This window comes from Callorhinus ursinus, unplaced genomic scaffold (genome assembly GCF_003265705.2).
Source record: "Callorhinus ursinus isolate GAN/ISIS: 27379988/994484 unplaced genomic scaffold, GSC_fseal_2.0 scaffold5, whole genome shotgun sequence".
NCBI lineage: Eukaryota > Metazoa > Chordata > Mammalia > Carnivora > Otariidae > Callorhinus > Callorhinus ursinus.
The window spans coordinates 18,065,225-18,084,820 of NW_027397067.1; the positions used below are offsets into that span (position 1 = coordinate 18,065,225).

The following is a 19,596-nucleotide window of genomic DNA, read 5'->3' on the forward strand; positions in this document are numbered from 1 at the left end:
GTTGAACAAAGGAATAAAAAGTAATTTGAAACAAATTGCTATGTAATAGATCCAGTTTATTGACTACTTACACAGAACTAGGTCTTTTACTTATCTCAGATGCTTCAACAACCATATAAGGTAGGTGTTGCCTCATTTTCTAGATTAGGAAACTAGGACTCATATAATTTGATCTTGTCCAAGGACTGAGGTGGAAAATTGTAGCATATTGTCCCCGTTTGAGTTGTAGTCACAGGACAGAAGATTATCTCTCAGGAGTTTTTGGCCTTAGAGGGAGGAACACAGTAGCTACCAAACTGCAGCCTGCTCAGGAAGGAGCAAGATGACAAATATATGTTGTATTTGCTTTTTCCCACCCCACGTCATGCCAGAGGGATGAAATCAACCAGCAGCTAGAGGGCGAGGGAGCCTAAAGGGTGCAGGCTGTAGAGGTCAGCATCCCAGGGCGTGGAGCAGGGTGGAGAGGGATCTGAAAAGACATGGAGGATATCCAGCAGAGTCCTCCCCTTCCTGTCCCATAGCGTTCCCTCTTACACTTTGGGCATAACATTTAGGTTCCTAACTTGGGGGAAACACAGTCAGCCACCGACACTCACTGTATTTGGTGCATTCGTACTCCCACCCAGAGCCAATGCCAGTGTTCAGAGAAGGCAGCAGAGAAGAAAACTAAAATAAAACAAAACTGCTCTAGTCTTGGCATCTGTAGCTAGTCTTTTGCCTCAAGTTCATCACTAGTACCTATTTTATGTTCCCCTCCCCGTTCCAGCACCTTAGCTTGTCAAAGTTGTTTACTGGTGGAGGACCCCAAACCTTCATTCCCACAGGATCCAAGTCTGTAGTAGTCCCATCTTTATTGAGTTGCCAGTTTCCCATTGACCAGTACTGTTGGACATGCCCCCACTGAATCTCCTCAATTCAGACATAATTCTCCTCCGCACACTGTATAATGACATCCAAGTTTCCTCCTGGAAATCCAGATCAGTCACTTTCCTGGGACAGGGACCTCTCTCTTATTAGGGTGGATGGTGTGATAAACCACACGTGGCTAGGGCATAGGCTTAGCTTTCAGTTGAACAGGACTAGACTGTTCCTCGGTGAAAGCATTCATCCACCAAACCTGAGGTTATCTTGAGAAGGAAAGGGGTAGAGTGTCATGTTAAATCACAGGTTCTGGAATGAGACATCAATTCAAGTTCTGATTCCACCAACTACTTGGTTCAGTGACTTCAGGCAGTTACCTAGCCCGATTGGTGTCTGTTTGCTCACATGTTAAAGGAGAGTGACAATAGTATCTTCTAGGGTTACTGTGAAGATTAAATATCAGCCTAGTGCCTGGCACACAGTAATAATAATCATCACTACTGGTACATTATAAAGTTTAAAGTACAAGTTTGTAAAATAATATGTTCCATCATTTTAACACACAAGCACACACATACTCATAATACAGACATATTCTCACACCCATATATGTTTATAGACATACAGAAAAAAAAGAAACATGCAAAAAATATTGACTGTACATGTCTGTTGTATATGCTAAGATGATGGATATTTTTCTATATGCTTTTCTATATGCCTTTAATTTTTATGATTATTTTTGTATTCAAATGGCAAAAGTTAATGAATTTTATGAATAATTTAAAAGTGACTCAAGAAGATAATTGAGCCAAATTTCATTATAAAAACGTAGTTTTTAGCCTAGGGTTAGTCAGTCCTTGTTGATGAAATCAGGGAGAACACCTCTCTTCAGCCAGTTCAGTCTTTTTGAGAACTGAGGATGCATTGAGTCAGGGACTATTGCAGTTCTGATATTAGGTTTATATTATTGATAATGGGTCTCCATGTCAACAAAATAAAGTGTATTGTCAGGGAGCCATGCAAACACAGACATTGCCCAAAGATTGAACATGAGTACTCCAGAAACCGAGTGACACTGATAGGACAGATACTTGATCATTCAGGAACCTTCCATGTTTAAGCATCAAAAGCAAACAAAGAGGGGGCCTGGGTGGCTCAGATGGTTGAGTGTCTGCTTTTGGCTCAGGTTGTGATCTCCAGGTCCTGGGATCAAGCCCCATGTCCTGTTCCCGGCTCAGTGGGGAGTCTGCTTCTCCCTCTCCTTTTGCTTCTCCTTCTGCTTGTGCTCTCTCTGTCTCTGTCTCTCCTTCAAATGAATAAATAAAATCTTTAAAAAAAAAAAAAAGGCAAGCAAAGGAGCGTAAGCCATGATTCATAGCACCAAAATGAGTGAATTGCTTCTGAAAGAGTGATTTCATTTTCTCAAATATTTCTGCACTTCTTCGGAATTTCTGATCCCATGAAGTTCAGGCCTAGTCACAGTGGAAAATAAGTCCAACTTGTCTTTGAGATCTAATAGATTGATTCTCTCAGGATGCTCATGAATTTCCAGAAGTCTTAGGTCTGAGTTTGGTAAATATCTTCAACAATTTTCTGCTACTCAGTCATCTAACCAGTTAAGATAATCTTAACTTTCACACCCAACTTCCACTCCTTCCAAGTAACCCATAAGTTGTCAAAGGTATTAGAACAAAGAAATACTGCTTTGTCTACTTTGTCATGGGTCCATTGAGCAAGCAATGGGTGATAGGGAAAAAGGCTGACTGACATCCATAGGACCGGTCATCTTGACCACCTGATTATTGACAGCCTCTCTACGGTGAGCTTTTATGTAGGACAAAAATATTTTTTACATTCTGTGCTGTGTTAAAAAATTCATCCGCATACATCTGCAGGCCTCTCCTCCTTTTTAAACTTTAAAAAATTTTTATTTAAAAAAAAAGATGAAAGAACAACATATGGGAATATACTCTCCCCTTTAAAAAACAATTTGAATCTTGTTCTTTCCAGCTCTTTACCAGTGAGCCATCCATTAGCTGTTGGCCACAAGTCAGCATAGATATATATCTGGGGCATGCATTTCTCCTGACACCACATATACTGCTCAGAATTGTGCCCAGTGGGAAGAGTTCCCTTCACCACTCTTTCAGGACCATCCTTGAATAGGGCTGCATTGTCTCATTTCTGGGTGGGGCTAGCATCCCATGCATGTCCATTCATAAATGGGCAGGTCTTTTCCCTCCTCTGCTAACTGGCTGTAGGGTCCTCCCCACGAGTGTGTGGTGAGAGAGCTCACAAGGAAGATACTACAAGTAGCAGGTATTCCTGCGGTTTACTTGTGTCTTCCAGACCTGCTCAGGCCCAGTCTTGCTTTTAACATACCAAGTGGAATGCTTTTGTACAGTCCAGTTTTATGATTCAGTAGGTCAGATAATATTGTTCATGACTGGGCTGTTCTTATTATATAGTCTCTTGGTTTCCCATGGGCAGGTATATAATCTTTACGTGAGCTTAGTAGCAAGCCAGGAACCAAATGGACAAAACTTATTGACAGTACCCTAAGGAGTCTATAACTCATTCTTGATGCTTGTCAGAGGCTCCTTACCCCATCCCTGTCTGCCATGTCATTTGTAGTACTGGTGAGCGTGCTAAGGAATAGCCCCAAGAGTTAGGGCAGCTTTTATTGCTGAAGAACCTGCTCTTGAATCAGGCCCCAGTAAAAACTGGCAGCCTCGTAGGTTACCCAGTATATAAGTCAGAGCAGCACATCCTAATATGAAGCTCACCAATTGTATTATGTCTTTCTTAGTGGACATAGTGCCAAGAGTAGCAATTTTACTTTAGATGGGAGAGTTCCTGCCTCAGACCTCTGGAACCATAGAAACCATCAGTGTGGTAGATCCCTGAACTTCCATGGGTTTTATCCTCTATCCTCTGGCTTGTACATGTGTCTTACAGAGGCATCCTGAGTGCTTGCTACATCTTGTTCACCAGATCCAGTTAACGTAATGCCATCAACGTGATGGACCAGTGTGGTGATCTGTGGGATATTGAGATAATTGAGTCCTTCAAGACTATATTATGGCAGTGCAGAAATAGCCCTCAGGTAAAACACTGAAGGTGCACTGCTATTTCTGGCACTTGGTGGGAAATTGCATTGTATTGTTCTTACTGATGATAGAAAAGAAAGCATTTGTCAGGTCAGTAGTTATCTACGAGATATCAGAGGTTATGCTCATTTTCTCCAGCAAGAAGTATCACATTTAGAAGTACAGCCATGATTGGCCTCATCATCTATTGTTATGTTCCAAGATCTTTCTGGCTTTGGTCCAAGTAAACAGGCAAGTTAAAAAAGGAGATATAATAGGAATCAATGCCTCTGTATCTTTCAGTGTTTTTGATAGTAGTACTGACTTTGGAACTTCTCCCATGGTTGTGGTACAGCTTCTGGTTTACTTTCATAGTGGGAGAGGGGAAGAGTACCAAGGGTTTCTTCATGGCCCTTTCTTCCATATGACCAAAGGACAGGGAACCAGTGTGGGGGCTTGGCCACTTACTAAGTATATCCATTTTCAGAAAAATTTTAGGACTAGGGAAATAACCAAAGGATGGGCCTGTGGTCCCATAGTACCCACCATGAGATACCAGTGTTGACTTCATTACTCATTTCTTTTCTGGAATGAGATAGGTGCTCTGACTGGTGGGCCATGTTTTGGGTCTTTGGGGATTAGTGTCAGTTTAGAAGTCGTGTCTGGTAACTCTTGGAAGGACTGTACATTTCTCTTTACCCAGTGAGCAGTCACCCTTTTGAATGGCTGCAGGTCTTTCTCAGGGAAGGTCTGGAGAAAGATTGTTAGGATACACTTGTGGCCATGTGTAGGATCACAGTAATCTCATATTTAGTCCACCTTGGCCTAATATCCTTTGAATGTACTCCCATATATGCTCCTCAGACTCCTGCTGGTAAAAATTTCTGAGATTCTGCAGATTTTTCAGTATAAAGGCAGTCTTTTCCCAGAGTTGGCTTTGAACTTCTTCCTGGGTTCTTGTGGGAGCTAACTCTCATTGGGGTGCAGTGAGGGGTGATAGGAATAGGTAGTGAGGAGACTTGGCATCCTCCTAAGTGCTGGCCTCTACTTATTGCCTACTACACATGTCCCCTGAGTACCTTGTATGAAACAACATCCTACTTCCCAGCTCTTTCCCGCTCGTCTATTCCTGATGCCACTTAATGTCAAAGCTTATTGTCCCTTCCAAATGGAAGACCTGAGACATGATGTTCTCCTCTAGTTCTGCTCCTGTGGACCATGCACAGTAAGGCACAAACAGACATTCAAGCTGTACATAATACAGTACCAGCAGGGCCCACCACCCTCTGGGTCGCATATTCTCAAGGGATAGGTGTGGAAAATGTAGCACTGTAACTTTCATCCTCCTGTCACTTCTGCTGCAGTTGGAGAATGGGCTGATGTGGGTCTGGGGCTCGTAGGCAAGGTTAATCTGCCTTAGAAGAGCTAAGGTTCCCCCTGCTCTGATTCTGTGGCAATAGAGCAATGGAACTGTGGGGCAAGAGTTTGATCACGTGGCTGTCCTGGTCTAATGGGCAAGCCGAAGAATCGAGCTGCCTTAATGGGGCACTCTGAGCTTAGGATGGGGCCAGTGACATGTCTATGTTTTCTGACAACTAATTCAACTACATATACATCCTTCTAAACTGCATTTCCACCATCAAATCCAGCAAAGTGGGTTTTGAATCATCTTGAAGCACCCTTATAATCAGTTAAAATTCACCATACCTGAATACTCAATGCCTATTGATATTTTCAAAATCATTACTTCAATATAATTTATTTACAATTTTTAGATCTGTCAGAGTGACTTCCTAAAATTAGTCACCAGGGAAACTGGCAAACTATTTAAAGGGTATTATTTGGTATCAGTGGAGAGTATGGGCTGCTGTGTAGCAAAAGTGACGTCAGTTTGATATCTCGAGTCCTTTGTCCTTGGGTGGAATGATAATATTAACGTAATTGTATTTATTCTATATGAAGATTGTAATATCTCTGACCAGGGGCCCAGTGCATAAGAATTATCCACAGTTGTAAAAATGCAGCATAGCACAGTGGTTAAGAGTCAAGACTGCAGCCGCGCAGCCTGCGTTCACACCCTGGATGGGCAGTTTATTTAATGTCTCCATGTCTCGGTTGCCTCACATTAAAACAGGAGTAAATAGTTACTATATAGGATCCTAATCTGAAGCAAGCTTCTCCTGCTCATCTTGATGTAAGAAGCCTGAAAAACACACTTTGGGGGTGCCTGGCCGGCTCAGTCGGAAGAGCATGTTGACTCTTAATCTCAGGGCCGTGAGTTCAGGCCCCACCTTGGGTGTAGAGATTACTTAAATAAATACACTTAAAAAAAAATAAAATAAGATGGAAAGCACACTTTTAAAAACCCTGCTTGAAATCTAACAAAATAGAGCCCTTTTGGGTGCAAGTTGCCCTCAGTCCACCTGAGCTGTGGCTCCTAGAATGTCTTAGTGGTAAGGAAGGCTGGTGGGATGCACATGTTTGATTGTGGTTTAGCTATTGATGGGGCATAAGAGAAACTGTATCTCTAACCTGGGCTGTGACTTACGATCAAATGTAAATTCCTATCAGAATAAGCATGAAATTGGTCCTGTGAATAATGACAAATCATTGTATTTTTAAATGATTTTGCTAATCCATGTTTTTTTGTTTTTGTTTTTGTTTTTCCTGTTGATTAAGGTTGCATGATGGAATATGAATGTTACCTCAAGAGGTTTTATGTTTTGGATTAGCTAACTGTGTTTATCCTCTGCTGACTATTTCTTCGGACTCATTTTTTGATGTCCTTTTGAGGCAATAAACTCAAAGGGATTATAACATGGACTACAAGGAAAGCTGCCCAAGTGTAAGCATTCCCAGCTCCGATGAACACAGAGAGAAAAAGAAGAGGTTTACTGTAAGTATGAATATAAAGCATATGGAGAAAAAATGAATATAGAGAATATTTCCTTTTTTTTTCTTTTTTTGAAGATTTTATTTATTTATTTGACACAGAGAGAAGGGGAGTAGGGGGAGTAGCAGTGGGAGAAGGAGAAGCAGGCTTCCTGCTGAGCAGGGAGTCCGATGCAGGGCTCAATCCCAGGACCCTGGGATCATGACCTGAGCCGAGGGCAGACGCTTAACGACTGAGCCACCCAGGCACCCCGAGAATATTTCCATTTCTTCTTTTGTTCTTCCTTAACCTAGAAACATCCTTCCCATGTTTCCACATATCCAGATCTTACTTACCCTTCAAATGATACCTCCTCCACAGTCTTCCCTTTGTACTGTAACAGGATATAGTTTCCTTTTCAGATTTTTGCCTGTTTACCTATCCCCTGGGAGAAGCTTGTGAAACTCCAATAGATCCTCTCACCAGAAAATGTGAAGACACAATGGTCTACAGACATGCACATAATTTTGCATGCGTTGTTGGGAGCTTAATGGACTCCAGAAGTCATGGATCCCATGTTAAGAACCCCTGTCTTGCAATTTCCACAGCATCTTTCTTACAACAATCATTTTCTACCTCAGTTTTTGAAATGTTTAATCCAGTATTTTATCTCTTTTTTTTTACCTGAAAGGCAAAGACCATTTCTAATATTATTTTTTATCACCATGGTATCTACTATAGAACTGTAAAGAATAAGCACAATGAATGTTTGCTGAATCATTGTGTCAGTGAGAGTAGCCATTTCTCTAATTAGTGTAATCAAACCTGTATTTAGTTCCAGTAGTCCTGTTTGTGTGTATATTCAGAGATCTCCTGCCTTGCTCCCCCTGAAACAATATCATTTATCTAGTCTATAACTGATCTGCTCTTCCTTGTAAGGCCCTACTGTCTGCTGAGTAGTATAAAGAAATTCATTTAACTCAGTTCTATTTAACATTTAGTTGCAGCTAAAATTTAAGCAGTTCTTTTAAGTAAAAATGCTCAGGCTGTCTTTATTCTACTCTCTTTCTCCTATTTGAACACACACTCCTTCAACTTGACATCATGGTTTATGACTGGAGAGGTGTCCCCTTTTGTGGTATTTGTTGAGTCAGTGACTGACCTCACGGTAGCCTGCTGAAGGCTCTTGCATTCTTGTCAGCCCTCTAGATCTTTGCTGTTCTGGGTGTAGAGTGACTGGTCTGGCAAACAGCCAGGTGTGGTTGACCTGATCTAGCCCTGGACATTTTGTTGGCATCCACTGTTGGCATCTGCAGTCAGTCAACTGATTTGTGATCTGTTCTTTGTTGGCTTGGCCAGAGTGGTAGGTGACTTACTGCTGACTCAGCTTCCCCTTGGCTCTTGATGGCTGTAGACCCCACTGAGGCTCTGCCACTCCTTTCACTGTTCTTGATTCAAGTGGTCTACTCCGGCCTCTGACCTGGGGATCACCTCGCTCCTGCCAGGTGCATCCCATGACAGATGACTTTCAACTCAGAGTTCATGTCACATGGGAAAACTGAGGAGTTAAACTAAACCCTTTGGTCTGACCACTCCAGTCTCTTTTGTTTTTCTTTTCTTTTTTTAAGATTTTACTTATTTATTTGTCCAAGAGAACAAGCAGGGGGAGCGGCAGAGGGAGAAGCAGGCTCCCTGGGGAGCAAGGAGCCTGACGCGGAGCTGGATCCCAGGACCCCGGGATCATGACCTGAGCTGAAGGCAGATGCTTAACCAACTGAGCCACCCAGGCATTTTTGTTGTTGTTGTTGTTTTTTAAGATTTTATTTATTTGTCAGAGAGAGATCTAGTCTCCTTTCTTAACTAGGTGGGCCTGGAGCCCCCAGTGACACTTTTCTCCCAAAGTCCCAGACAAGGAACTGGAAATAGCTTCTGTCCTCTCCTCGGTTCTCCCTTTCTTTTTTTTTTAAGTTTTTATTTATTTGAGAGAGAGAATGAAAGAGAGAGAGAGCACATGAGAGGGGGGAGGGGCAGAGGGAGAAGCAGACTCCCCGCTGAGCAGGGAGCCCGATGCGGGACTCGATCCCGGGACTCCAGGATCATGACCTGAGCCGAAGGCAGTCGCTTAACCAACTGAGCCACCCAGGTGTCCCTCGGTTCTCCCTTTCTTAATAAACGTACCTCCATACCCTGTACCAAAGCCCAGAGGAGAGGCTGCAGTGTGTGTCTGGCCATTTGCCTCTGCTCGGTGTCTATTACAGCGGCATCTTAAGCATTGTTCATTTATTCTGCAGTCTTATAAGCAAGTCTTAGAAACATCACATTGATGGTAAATAAGAGGTCAGTATACCTCAGTAAAATAGTGGAGTGTGTGAAAGTTGTTTTTCCTTCCCTCTCCTATTTTTTTTTTTTAACCCTTGAGCATTCTCTCCTTTAAGGGCATAACCTCCTGCCAAGTTTGATGGAAGTTCATATATAGCAAATACAGGCAGTGGGTTATCTCAGTGTCCATTTACTTTTCATGGTAGACGTATTTTCATGCCTTCTGTGAAAGGTTCAGGGAAGCCTGTAGCATCACTCTTACCCACCTGTTCCCAGAGCTGTCCCCTGCATTCTCGGAGGCCTCCTCCAGATCACTTTGTTCATTTCTTTGCTTCAGATTATCAAATGTTGCCCTGGTAGAGAGGCTTTTTCTGACCACGCTATATGAAATAGCACCTTCACACCCCCCCCACCCGTTTCACTCTCTGTCCTGCTTAATTTTTGGGGAGGGGGTTTGCAAGGGGCAGAGGAAGAGGGAGAGAGAGAATCTTAAGCAGTCTCCACACCCAGTGCAGAGCCCAGCACGGGCTCAATCTCACAACCCTGAGATCATGACCTGAGCCGAAATCAAGAGTCAGATGCTTAACCAACTGAGCCACCCAGGCGTACCATCCCCTTTTTTTTATGTAGGCTCCACACCCAGCATGGAGTCCAGTGCAGGGCTTGAACTCACAACCCTGAGATCAAGACCTGAGCTGAGATCAAAAGTCAGACGCTTACCTGACTGAGCCACCCAGGTACCTCTACCCTATTTAATTTTTTAATAGCAGTTATCACTCCCTGACACATTTTGTGCTTATTTATGACTAGACTAGACTAGAATGCAAGATCCTTTGAAATAAGAACTTCCCTCACTGTTGCTTTATCAGTACCCAGAACAGATATGGATATTTAAAAAGTATTTGTTGAATTGATGTTGAATGAAAAGTAGTATTAAGTTCACATGTTAGTTGCCGACCACTACAGGGCAGTCCGCAAGAACCTCAGTTTTAGTCAACACAGACTACTCTACCTCACCCAACACAGACTCTGTGTCGAGCCTCAGTGCATCCCAGATGCCTGTGTCATACTTGGGAACAAAAATAGACATTGTGTTATTTGCTATCTCTAATATTTTTATACTCTAGTTCTCGTGTCTTTTATATAGCTCTGTACTGTGAAGCTTCTTTTTTTTTTTTTTAAAGATTTTATTTATTCATGAGAGACAGAGGAGGAGAGAGAGAGAAGCAGAGAGAGAAGCAGGCTCCCAAGGAGCAGGGAGCCCAGTGCGGGACTTGATCCCAGGACCCCGGGATCATGACCTGAGCCGAAGGCAGACGCTTAACCATCTGAGCCACCCAGGCGCCCTATACTGTGAAGCTTCTAACAGAGAAAGGCATTACCTTCTAGGATGTCTTAACCAAGTCTAAATTATACTTTCATTTATCCATTCAACAAATTGTCATTGAGTTTGTGTGTCATGCTAGGTGCTGTTCTGGGCACTGGGGATATGGTAGGTAGCAAGCATGATACAGCCCTTGCTCTCAAGGATCTTAAATTCTGGTGGGACAAGACAGGCAATAAGGAAATATTTAAAAAAAAAAAACAAATAGTTTTATATTGTAATAAGTATTGTACTGTTTTCTGCAAATTCTTGTGCTTATTTTGCAAATGAAAGTTTTTTAAAATTTGAAGAGTTTGTGGTTACCTATTGGTGTTTTATTAGAACTTAATAGGCCCTTGTTCAGGGCGCCTGGGTGGCTCAGTCGGTTAAGCATCTGCTTTTGGCTCAGGTCATGATCCTGGGGTCTTGGGATGCAGCCCTGAGTCAGGCTTTCTCTGCTTTCTCTCTCTTTCAAATAAATAAATAAAATAAAATCTTAAAAAAAAAATAGGCCTTTGTTCATAAGTCATACTGCTGATTGGTAACTTCATGGGGCTTTATCTGAAGCAGAGCTGCTTCAGCCTGGAACCTATTTGTGGCTTCTAGTCTTGGCTGTCCTTTGGTAACTATGGGAAGCCACCTTACCACACTAGGAAGCGAGCATAACTGATTCAAGTGGCTTGCAATCATCTAAACCTAAGTTTCTGATCCTTTGGTAGCAGTCCTGCTTTCAGTTCTATCTGATCTTGAATGCTCTATGAGTTAAATCTGTAACCTAGTCTTAGAAACGGTGTAGCTTTGCTGGCCCCTTGACCAGGTTCTTTATCCTCTACTTCCGCATCCTCTCTTTGTGAGCAGTATCATCTTACAAACAAATCTGGTATCTTACATCCAGTAGCTTCCTCTATGACAACTTGATGCGTTCTTAGTTAAGACCAGAAGAGCCATGTTACCACCCACCATCCCAGCTCATGTAGGGTGCCTGGGTGCTACTTTTTCTCTCAGTCTAAGTAATTCATCACTTAACTCAGGTGATTGATACCAAGGACTTTGTTTCACCTTCCAGGTGAGACCTTTTCCTCTTTCACACAGAGGAATGTGGCTTTGCATGCTGGGACCCTTCTCACTGTGTGCTTGTTAACGTGACCATGTCTTACAAAGTGCTACAGAATTCGTGTTTTAATCACATACAGTATCAGAGAGGTACTCTCCTCACATATTATCTAACTATGAACTTGTGAGTGTAGCTTTCAGTCTTTTATGGGAAAGGATAGTTTATACATATTTGTATACCCATTTTCTAAAATAAACCTGGTTTACTCTGAGTTGTCTAACAGACTATGGACAACTGTATTGTAAACCCCAAAGTAATTCCTATCTCTATAATTCATAACCCAAGTCATACATCAGTGAGCTTTTCCTCAAATGCATGGATTCTTGTTATTTTTCTCTTTAGAAATGACACATAGGGCACCTGGATGGCGCAGTTGGTTAAGTGTCCGACTCTTGGTTTTGGCTCAGGTCATGAACTCAGGGTTCTGGGATCGAGCCCTGTGTCGGGCCCCTCACTCAGTGTGGAGTCTGCTTAAGACTCTCTCCATCTCCCTCTCCCCTTCCCCACCCCTCATGCTTCTCTTCCTTTCTCTCAAATAAATAAATAAATCTTTAAAAAAAGAAAAAAGAAATGACAGATCTTTGGGGTCTCAAACCATTCTCTCTACATTAGTATGTTGAATTATACTCTGAAACTATGGGATGGGATGAATTACAAGAATTAATTCTGTATTATAATTGTTGATTTGATACTGGTTCTGGTACATGAAGGGTCGAAGATTTAAATTTTAGTCTCATAAGTCTGTGAATTTGGGCAAGTTATTAAGCTTTTTTGGGCCATCATTTCCTCATGTGTATACTAGGGGGTTATAGTATTTGTTCTGCTTACTTCATAGGGTTGTTGACTCTGGTTATATGAAGTTATGTATAATATGAAAATATTAAACACATGTAAGATGGCAGTAGGAAGTCTGAGGATAAATTCCAGTTTGAAAAATACTGTGTACAAGATGACCTGGAAGGAGAAGAACTAAGAACTGAGTCTTTACTATGTGCCAGGAGCCACTTTTGAAAATACTTTATAATTTAGGGTTATTGCTGGAGAAGAGGAGAGGAGAATGGCATCAATTGAATCTATAATGTTGTAATCTTGGGGGGAGAAAAGTCTGAAACAAGAATGGCAAAATGTTAGAATTCAGAACATCTGAATGAGTTCACAGGTGTTCACTGTGTTATTCTCTTTGAAAATTATAGAAATATTTCATAACATTTTAAAAATAAAATATCTCTTAAAAAATAAATAAAATATCTCCTTTCAAGAAAATAAAGTAAGTCTTTTGACCAGTATACTTCTGTATTTTAGAGAATCATCTATAAACATGGATGTCTAATATCAGTTCCCTGAGTATAAAAACAGGTTATTCACCTATTAAATAGCTAATTAATTTTTTTGCAATCAAGTTTTGTTATGCTGTTTTTTATTTCCGCAGGTTTATAAAGTTTTGGTCTCAATGGGCAGGAATGAGTGGTTTGTCTTCAGGAGATATGCAGAGTTTGATAAGCTTTACAATACTGTAAGTAAACGTCAGTCTGCAGGATTTTTATTTAACACAAAACACCTGAGGGTGCCTGGCTGGCTCAGTTGGAAGAGTGTGCAACTCTTGATCTTAGGGTTGTGAGTTCAAGCCCCATATTAAGTATAGAGACTACTTAAATAAAACTTAAAAAAAATTAAGATAGAATAAAACACCTGAGAAAACTTGCAAATAAGAGAAATTTCTTTTTTTTAAAAAGATTTATTTATTTGAGAGAGAGAGAGAGCAAGCAAGAACAGGGGAGGGGCAGAGAGAGAAGCAGCAGCAGTCTCCCCACTGAGCAGGGAACCTGATGTGGGGCTTGATCCCAGGACCCTGAGACTATGACCTGAGCTGAAAGCAGGAACTTAACCAACTGAGCCACCCAGGCGCCCCCAAGAGAGATTTCTTTGAGTGATTAAATAATACTCCTACCCAAATAGACAAGCAGAAAAGGGTAAGAGATTCTCCAGAAGCATCCTAACTTTGGAATTCCTACCAAAAAGGGTGGAGAGAGGACTGTTGAGAATTTCCAAGTAAACTCTTGAAGATACAAAAACTAGATATGTAGCTTAAAATACATTTAATGTCAGAATATTAGAAATAAATTCTTTCTACTGCCTCTCTAATAGTTGTTAATTGTCATGTTATTTCTGGCTAAATTGACCAGCAACTAGATTTAGGTCTGAAAGTTTGTCATAAGCTTACCTTCCTTCTCTAGTTTCATTTGTGGCTAGAGGTAAGTCTTCAGTTCCAGATTTTAAGTAGCCAACACAACTAAAATGAATATGGACTTTTGTAAGTTCTAACAGTTACTGGTCGGTGGGGGGTGATATCTAAGGGATCATTAATTGTTTAAATTAGTAAAACCTATTTTTATATATTCAGAATTAAGATATTAAATATTATTTTTAATCCAGTGTTTGCAATTCCAATTACTCTCTAAAGTAGGAAGCAAGAGCACCATGGTCATTGTAACATGTCAGGCCAGATCTATGCAGAGACCAGTGTTTGTGTATTATTGTCCATTGTTGTGTTGGATATTAGTCATACATACCTAGGAGGCCAAAGAACCCCACCTGTGTTGGTCATTATAGACCTTAGATTATTAAGACAGCTCTGGATTCCAAGCTTTGCTTCAGTTAAGGAAAAAAGCAATTACGCTACAAATCCCAAATTTAAATTTTTTTCTGCGCTAAGACTAAATAGGAATCTCCTTATGTCATTGTTTAATAAGTGGTAGTTTACCAGGCATCCTTCAGAAAAAATTGTTTCATATTAAGAAGGTAATTTTCTTCAATTTTCTTAACCCTGCTTCTTGATTTTAAAAATAGGGTTAAATAGATACAGAAGTCTGCGACTTACCATTTGTAAGATACTTTAAATATGGAGGAAGTTAAGCATATCTCAGTTAGATAAATTACTTTCTAAGTGGGCCAGAATGAATCCAATGTCTAGTTGTACAATATTCCATGTTTTGTTAAGTCATGAAAGTAAGGCTTCTGATTCATTTATTTTTTTTTTAAGATTTTATTTATTTTGGGAGAGGGGAGAGAGAGAGCAAGCACAAGCGGGTAAGGGGCAGGAGAAGTAGACTTTCTGCCAAGCAGGGAGCCTGACATGGGACTTGATACCAGGACCCTGGGATCATGACCTGAGCCAAAGGCAGAGGCTTAACCGACTGAGCCAACTGGGAGCCCCTTCTGATTCATTTCTTTTTAGCATTTCACTGTGTCTGCTTTTCTTCCAAATAATATTCAAATGCTTTGCTAGTTAAAATTGAACTTTTAAAATAATAAAGTTTTTTAAATGGCATTTTTCCTATGTAAAATTAATATATATTCTAGAAAATCTGGAATGTAGAGGAAAATAAGTGTTCAAACTTAAAAATCACCCATGCTATGTTGCTACTCAGAGATCTGTAGTATTTTTACTGTGTTTTCTTCTGTTTTTTAATTTTTCTTTAATGCATATGTAGCCAAACTAAATAAATATACATTTAGTTGCTTAATCAAATGATATTGTGACAGTCTTTTTTTGACTGTAAGTGAAGTCACACTTTTGAAACAAAATAATAGCCAAAAACAATTTGTACATGAGGATATCTTCTGTAATGTTGAATGATTTTTATTTAGTTAGTTTATTTACTTATTTATTTTTAAGTAGACTCCACATCCAGGGTGGAGCACAATGCAGGGCTCAAACTCATGACCCCAAGATTGAGACCTGAGCTGAGATCAAGAGTCGGATGCTTAACCAACTGAGCCACCCAGGCACCCCTGTAATGTTGAGTGATTTAAAAAAAAAAAAAGTTTGTGTTGGAAAAAAAAATAGTTTATATTGGAGCCTGGGTGAGGGTTAAATTGCCAGCTCTGTTTGAAATTCTTGGATACCATTATATAAATGATTAGCATTTTTTTGAGGATTGTACAGATTTGACTGTAGCTCTCATGATGATACTGTAACACATGTATGCGTATACCAATAGTTTATATTAACTTCTTAGAGAAACAAGATGAAATTTTTTTCAGTAAACTAATAACTGAAAATCTGAGATTTCTTTCTGTATTTTGCTTAAAAGATTATATTAGCCAGATTTACCTTCTAAATGTGTTTTCTTCTGTAGGACTGTTTATAAGAAGGAAGAATGTAGGGGATGTCACCTAAAAGCTCAGCAGTGTGGAGGTCTTTCATGAGTGAAGAGCCATCCTCATGTCATGATGGTTTCATGATTTAAATAGCTAGAGATTAGGGGTGCCTGGGGCACCTGGATGGCTCAGTTGGTTAAGCGTCTGCCTTCAGCTCGGGTCGCGATGCCAGGGTCCTGAGATCGAGTCCCGCATCGGGCTCCCTGCCTCAACGGGAGCCTACTTCTCCCTCTGCCTCTGTCCCTTTATCTCCTCCCCTGCCCGCTTGTGCGCATGCTCTCTCAAATAAATAAATCTGTAAATAGCTAGAGATTAATTAGGTAAGGGTGTTAATATTTGAGTGTCTTTAAGTATAAAGGTGAAGTAGAATGGTTTGGGGGTACCCTCCCCCACCATGATCACTTTCATTCTCTTTTTCCAACAAACACCCCATCTTAAGCTTTTTGCAGAAAGTTTTCCTTACTATATAGTTGAGTTTTTATTATCCTTCTCTCTCATTTTTCCTGTATTTCTCTTCCTTTTTTCATCTTTTTCTTATTTCTCCATTTTCTCTGTCTGCCTCTTTTTCTATAACTCCTAATTCTGCCTCCTGTGGTGAGGTACAAAGCAAAAAACAGGGGAATTGCATCAGTTGTATTCTTTAAAACCACAGAAGTGGGGTTAAACCTGGCCTGGATTTCCCTAAGATTGAAAACACAAATTCTTTCCCTGTGTTCCTTTTAGAGTACAAGAAAAAACAAAAAGTACAATAACCAATCTGTAAACATTTTGTCCATAGAAATGTATTTTTTATGAGTGTAGTTTGCATTTAAATTTTTTTCATTGTAGAAATTGTTGCACACATACAGAAGTAGAGAGAATGGCACAAACACAGAAAACAATATAATTTACCACCAGCTGTCGCAGGTCCAGATACACGGCCATTCTCGTTTCATCTCTCTCCCTAGCCAGCCCACTGTAATGTTGAAGCAAATTTTAGACTTCGTACCTTTTCATCTGTAAATATTTTAGTATACATCTCTAAAAAGATAAAAGTTCTTTACAAATGCATGTGCACACATACACACAGTACTAGTATCACATCTGAAAATAATTAACAATGACATTTTAATATCTAGTATTCAGTTAGTGTTTATATGACTGGTTGATAAATCTGTGAAGTGTCTTTATGTCACAAAGTCTCCCCTTCCACCTCTCTTTTCTTTCTGTTACAATTTTTTGTTGAAAAAGCAGGGTCATTTGTCTACCGATTTTTCAGTCTGGATTTTGCTGACTGCATACTTGTGGTGTAGAGTGATTAATACATTCTTCTATTCTTTGTATTTCCTGACATTTTGGTAGTTGGATATATAGTTAATGTGTGTGTGTGGTTTTCTGACATCAGGCTTATAATAAAAATAAGCATTAATCCATTTTTATGACTTTACTGCCCCAAATTTAATGTCTTCAGGGCCAAGTTGTTCTTTGTCTAGGAATAAGCAAATCTGATAAACAAATGTATTAAAATATTAATAAGGGGTAGGCTAGAGCAGGGGGTATTGAAAGCAAAATTCACCAGCTTTCTTACAAAACAATTGTCATATAGAAAGAATGCAAAGATCACAACTTCTCTTGAGGTAATAAATGGTGAGTAACATGTATTCAGATTCTTGTCTAAGTGCCAAAATCATCTCCATTTTACAGATAAGAAAACTGAAGTACAGAGATGTTAAGTAACTTATCCAGGGTCGCAAAGATAATTGGGACAAAATAGGATGATTAGTCAAACCAATGTTATTTTATTGGTGTAATTTAATATTGTATATATTTGATCATGATAGCCTTAAAAGTATGTCTTATGATATATTTTCTTGAAAATCAGATTATAATTTGTTTTGGTACATGTATAACTAGAACACTTAGAAAATTAAGTTCATATAATGTTCTTTTTTTTTAATTCTAGTTAAAGAAACAATTTCCTGCTATGGCCCTGAAGATTCCTGCCAAGAGAATATTTGGTGATAATTTTGACCCAGGTAAGCAGTACCTTCATAGACCAGCCGTAAGTGATAGTTGAAGTTTGAAGAAGTAGCTAATGTACTCATTGTGCTGTACAGTAAGTAGTACAGGGCTTCACGAAGCTAATCGATCTCATGTTCTTTGAACATAATGCCTCAGGAAGGGGCTTTCTGTGTACCACGCATTGTTTTGTTTTGTTTTGTTTTTAAAGATTTTATTTATATATTTGACAGAGAGAGCACAAGCAAGAGGAGTGGGAGAGGGAGAAGCAGACTCCCCGCTGAGCAGAGAGCCCCTGCGATGGGGACTCCGTCCAGGACCCTGAGCTCATGACCCAAGCCACACTTAACTGACTGAGCCACCCAGGCACCCCCCAGGCATTGTTTTAAATACTTTGCATGTTTTAATTCATTCAGTCCTCACAAAAACCCTTTGAGGCAGGTGTTCTTATTATCATCAATGTTTTTTAGACAAAGAAACGGAGGTACATTTAGGTTAATTAATTTGCCCAGGGTCACAGCTAAGAAGTGTCAGATTTGGAAGTTAAATTCAAGCAGTCTGGCTTCAGGTAAATTTATTGGTCATTAAGGATAAGTGGGGGTGTTTTTCTAACCATGAAGGACATTCTTTGTTACATCCAGAATATTTATTAAATATAAACTGTATACACAGCACCCAGCAAGCCTCTGAATGGGATACTAAGAAAATGTCCTATTGTTCACCCTTAGGAAGCCTTATGACACGTAGGCTGTCAGGAGTCTGGAGCTGTATGTCTGAAGCCTTAAGCCTGGAACTGTTTTCACTTGAATCCATATCAGTCTAGGTCACAAATGGCTACATACAGAGAGACAGAAGTCTCCTTATCCACCAGATGATCTCCTTATGCAGATGAGAAAAGCCATCTGTCTATGCCACAGCTGAACCCTGATGGGCTAGAGTGCCGTCCATCCTCATCATCTGTCTTACCTCTGTAACTAATTTGCTTGTAGCCTTGTAACCCATTAAACCTAGGATTCCTCACATGTCTGCTTTCTTGGGTCTTTACTCAAAAATAAGTTCTCACATCATGTATCCTGACTGTACATCTTCTCTGCAAATTAGCCTTTTTCCACTGTGCCCTATGAAATTCTCTTCATGATTAACTAATTCCTCTTTATCCTTCATCTTTTTCATATTTCTTTTACATTCTTGCTTTAATTAAACTTAGTCTTTTCCCTGAGGCTGCTGGATCATCCCCTATAGCCCTCTCAACTGGAGGTTTTTCATTCTTTTATGCTTTATGAACCTCAGGATTGGAGAGGGTTCTCACTTCCCCTATTATGTGTAGAATTTTTTTCTCTTGAGAGAATTTAGCATACTTCATTATCATTGCCAGTCTATCTCATCTGGCTGTAGATTTTATGAACATTGGTACTTGTCTTTTTTATTGATTTATAATGCCTGGTAGATCTTGGGTTTTCAATAAATATTACTTGAATATATGAATTCATTAATAGAAGCAAATAAAAAAAAGCGAGGCAAGAGAGGACCGAGTCACCACAACAGAGCCGGATTGGACATTCTGCAGAATTGATTCTGTAGGCCAGTTTTTAGCTGCTGCAGAATGCTTTTTTCCCAGTGAAACCTTTCACAGAAGATGTCATGCATAGAACAGATAAAAATGGAGCTGCTTTATTGGTGTAGCAGTGAAGTGTGTCTGCATAGCGCAGGCTGACAAATGTCATCATGGGCAACATGTGGGTCCTAGAGTTATTTGGGTAAAGTGAATGTGAAACCGACAGTGTGCAATAACGGTAGTCACAGGCACAGAAGAGACAGG

General features: G+C 40.1%; 1 protein-coding gene across 4 annotated transcripts in view; it reads left to right on the forward strand.

Annotated features, from left to right (window-relative positions):
• Positions 1–19,596, forward strand: part of SGK3 (serum/glucocorticoid regulated kinase family member 3) — a 139,266-nt gene that overhangs the window by 64,848 nt on the left and 54,822 nt on the right. For 2 of the 4 annotated variants that reach the window (XM_025870680.2, XM_025870681.2), the window contains exons 2-4: positions 6,630–6,846; positions 13,048–13,131; positions 17,722–17,794. In XM_025870680.2, the coding sequence (XP_025726465.1) occupies positions 6,769–6,846; positions 13,048–13,131; positions 17,722–17,794 (235 nt within the window). In that variant the 5' untranslated portion in view covers positions 6,630–6,768. Of the gene's footprint in view, positions 1–3,946; positions 3,968–6,629; positions 6,847–13,047; positions 13,132–17,721; positions 17,795–19,596 lie in introns of those variants that run through there. The other 2 variants (XM_073892846.1, XM_073892847.1) reach the window with 2 other exon arrangements.